Raw genomic sequence first — 3,943 nt, 5'->3', positions numbered from 1 at the left:
TTTCTGGACTGCCAACTGACGTCTGCCATCTGAAGCTACAGTTTACATTTCTATAAATTAGTTGTGTATAATTTAGCAAATATATCTGCTTTTCTTTAGCAACAACGTTGATATAAATTATAGATAATAACAAGCTCCCTGTATGAATAAAGTTGTTGATTTATTTTTTTTGAGTCATAAGTCCTCCTTGAACTGGTTAACATTTCACTGAAATAATGATTTTGGAGAATGTTGTCATGGTTTGGAATCTATGGCCTGTGCCGTATTTGTCTTTTCGTCAATAAGCTTAGCGGCCAAGGATTTCCTCAAATCTACGGCCATCTTTCTCTTGGGAACTGGTTGACCTAACATCAAATTACCATGCTCGGGCAAGGAAAACGCCTGGAAATGGTTCCTCTTGTCAATAGACGCTTTAATGCGCCCGTTTGACACGATGAATCCAAGATGGCTGACATTCAGTGCATGCGCACCTCGCGTAACCTTGACCTGCCAGTTCCGTTCCACATCGACCTCAAGAAACTGCGTCTTCAGACGTAAGACGGAGGTTTCCGGGCACATGCGCATGAACCGGATCTGTCCGCTGTACACTGAAACATCCCCGTTGTCCGTCTGTACAATCTTCAGGCCGTTTATGATGACCTAGATATCGACAAATAATGAACTTGTACTCATTTCATGACATGCATATAAAAGTACTTGGTACCGTAACCGAAATATGAGTTTGATTATATGAACTAACAAATTGCACAATTTTAAGATTTTGTAATTCAAAGATGTACATTTTGAAATATTTAAATGTACTGCACTTTTTACCTCTCAAAACGTATAAGCCTTATAGTACGGAAATCTGCTGCTGGTTCAGATATATTTCACGAAACGGTTCAACGTTGAGTTCAATTTCGACAACAGTGTTTATGCCTACCTTACTTCCGTAGTTCTGGTGTCTCAGGAAGTACGCCCGCTGTGTGACCTCTTCGCTCCGTACCACCATGTCCTTGTTAAAATATCCAAAATCCGTCGTCAGGAAGTGTACAGAGTCGTCTTGCGACAGGTCCCGGAAGTTCGCTGTCTTCAAATCTTGTACTGACGTCACGCAATTGTAATCAAACCGGAAAACGCCCTGCTGATTTCCGAATACGATTTCTTCTGTCGTCATGCGCGCGTGGCGGCCGAGAAACAGTTCCGCGTGCACACTGGTTTCCGTTTGACTGATCCGAGCGGCTGGGTGAATAAGACATGCCTGACTTCCGGTCTCATTCAATGCGACCACAAGTTTCTTCTCGTGATTAACGAGACGTATTGCGCGGTCTGTTGTCATCTCAAGAAATATGTCCTTACGCAGAATGACGGTGATAAGCCCATCGTCCGTGACGTGGAGAGCAGGGTATGCAAGGCCATCATCAGGATCAATACATACGTTACTTCCGGCTGCGTAAGGATTGAAATATTGAATGCTAGGCTTCTTATCTTCAGAGCTGTCATTTGTCTTCACCGGGCTTGATGTCAAAAACATACTTGTTGAGCAGTCGAGTTGTGAAAGTTTACTCCTCGCTTCCGACCAGGCTTCCGGTATCGTTCTGTTTGAAGGAATTGGCGACATTTCTTCAACGTACGTATACTCGTGAAATGGGCTAAAAGTATGATTACCCGTTGAAACAGACGCAGCGCGCACAGTGTCAGTGTAGCGGGTGGCATCTGTCACGTGCGTTAGGGCTCCACTAACGCTTTCTGCTGCCAAATGACCTCCTGACGACCCACCAGTCCGGAACGAGTCATGTATAAATCCCGTTTGTTGCGGTAAAGACGACAAAAGGGGAGCTTCCTGAAGAACGGGCTCTTCCCACGACGATATCTGCTCGGGGGTAGCTGAGGAGAGGGCACCGACCGGAATGTTAACGTAGTTGATACTTCCGTCAGACGCAGCGTTGTGGAAGGAAGACATTCCGCTGGAGTTGCTCTGGTCTGTTATGAGATTCATGTACACAAGGTCCGTGTATCCCTTGCCATATGCCGCGTGAATGAAGTTTCCATTGACGTCCACCGCCGCCCAATGTGACGGAAAAAGGGAAGCATCTGTGGGAACCGACTCTACCCACGGTGACACCTGCTCGGGGGTTGCCGTGGCGAGAGCGCCGACTGGAATGTTAACGTAATAGGTACTTCCGTCTTCGCCTGTGACGAGGGTAGGCATTATGTCCGCCGGTTTTGTATTAAGATACGTCACTTCCGGTCTGCCTCCAAATCCGACTTGCGTACCATAATAATTGGTCGCTTTTTGATTGTGTAAGTTGGCATTCTGATTTGTTTGCACAATTACAGATCCTGCGGTTTCAGTGTGGGGCTCGATGTTTCGTTTATAGAAATGGCAATTATCTTCTTCGTTGTACTCGAGACCATCGTATGTTTGTCTTTGAACATTTGCAGTACATTGAACGCAATCGACCTGTTCTGTTGAAGCATAATTTTGATTGCTTTCAAAATTGCAACCACGCTCGAGAAAAGCTTGGTCAAAACTATAAGGCTCTAAATGGGTTTGTCTGTTCTCATTTCTTGCATCCACGGGCTTGTTATAGTTACATTTGTCTATTTCGTTATATTCTAGACCGGCGTAACTTCGAATGCATTCAAAACAGTTTTGATCGAACAATGTTTGATAATCTTGGGTTGAACCAGTAAGAATATTATTTGATTGATCATTTCTACTTTCACAATCGTTGCCATTGTTACCGTTGAAAGCGCCAGCTACGAAATCGCCTGTGTTCTGCGAGTTTCTTGGGTTTTCACAGTCTATTGTCCCCGTAGAAATCGGAGTGTCAGTGGTAGAACAGTTATTTGGTGTGTCGTTGCCGTGACGTCCTTGGTTTGAGCTGGGAACATTCTGTCCAATATAAACGTTAGTCCCGTATGTACAGTCATGGTCTGTGATCGCTGATTCATCATGTCTCCCGCCCAACCGTAGCATTTTCTTCAGCTGATATTCAATTGATTCCTGAGTAGGCATGCCATCATTCTCTTGACTGGAGTAAGAATAGGTAATTGCATTTGCATCTTTTGCCCCCGTCACCTTATTCACGTCTGACTCAGCTACGGATCTTGGTGTGCTATTATTTGAACAGCACTGGTCGGCGTCGCTGTCGTCTTCCGCGTCCCCCGGCCACTCGCTTTCACTGTCCGAGTCCTCTTCTGTTCTTCGTCGGAATTTAAGACCCGTCGGAGGAGATGAAGACTCGGTGGGACTTCCGGTTTGAGGACATCTGGCTATGGACTCTGACTCTAAAAGGTGGAAATGCTTCTCCTTAGGCATTGTATCCTTGATCTGATCCTTGCGCCGGATCTCATAGAAATCTTTATCAATTGGTACACGTACTCTCTGACCGCTAGGTGTAACTGCCGTTGCTGAAACTGCTTTTGCAACATTGGTTATTTTGTAACCACCGTGAGCCTCATGTAAGGAGTATCGTGGATTTCTACCTTTGGTCCAAAACTCTTGTGAACGCCTGTGTCCACCTGCCTGTGAAATTCCCTTTGAACGACCGCGGAAAACGGGACCGGATGACTCTGCATATTCAGTCGATTTGACAATGTTACCACGGACAGCTGGCTGTAATCGCTTTGGATAAATCCCGTATTCGTTTATCCTCGACGACCTGGCGTTTACAAGGCTTTCCACAAACATCGGCATGAATCTGGATCGTGCCGAGGAGTTCCAAAACACATCTCCATTTTTGTTTGCCATGATTCTTTATAACTGTCTGTTTTTTTTGCGCAAATTACATCAACTCGGAGACGTCACCATGTATATTTGGGCCCGCCATCTTTGTTCAGACAGGGAATTTTGACGTGACGTCATATCATAAGGGAACATTGACGTTACAAATCCGCGCGTTAAATATCTTTATAAATTATTTAATATTTACATATTCAATAAGTTATTGATTTTATG

At 44.8% G+C, this 3,943-nt stretch overlaps 1 protein-coding gene across 1 annotated transcript; it reads right to left on the bottom strand.

Annotated features, from left to right (window-relative positions):
- Positions 1–234: 234 nt before the first annotated feature.
- LOC128225802 (uncharacterized) lies at positions 235–3,736 on the bottom strand. Its single transcript, XM_052935703.1, has 2 exons — positions 923–3,736; positions 235–639 (listed from the first exon to the last, which is right to left on the bottom strand). Exons 1-2 carry the CDS (start codon positions 3,734–3,736, stop codon positions 235–237), a joined length of 3,219 nt encoding a protein of 1,072 aa, XP_052791663.1.
- Positions 3,737–3,943: the final 207 nt, after the last annotated feature.

Source organism: Mya arenaria, chromosome 1 (assembly GCF_026914265.1).
Source record: "Mya arenaria isolate MELC-2E11 chromosome 1, ASM2691426v1".
NCBI classification, from domain to species: Eukaryota; Metazoa; Mollusca; class Bivalvia; order Myida; family Myidae; genus Mya; species Mya arenaria.
The sequence above is the reverse complement of the archived record's forward strand: the minus strand, read 5'-3'. Positions and strand labels throughout refer to the sequence as shown.

What these genes read in the sequence shown, in the direction of transcription:
- LOC128225802 (XM_052935703.1), bottom strand. Translation starts at nt 3,736, where the DNA reads ATGGCAAACAAAAATGGAGATGTGTTTTGGAACTCCTCGGCACGATCC. An exon ending in ACCAGAACTACGGAAGTAAG is followed by an intron (nt 640 to 922) that starts GTAGGCATAAAC and finishes GTCGATATCTAG; the next exon opens with GTCATCATAAACGGCCTGAA.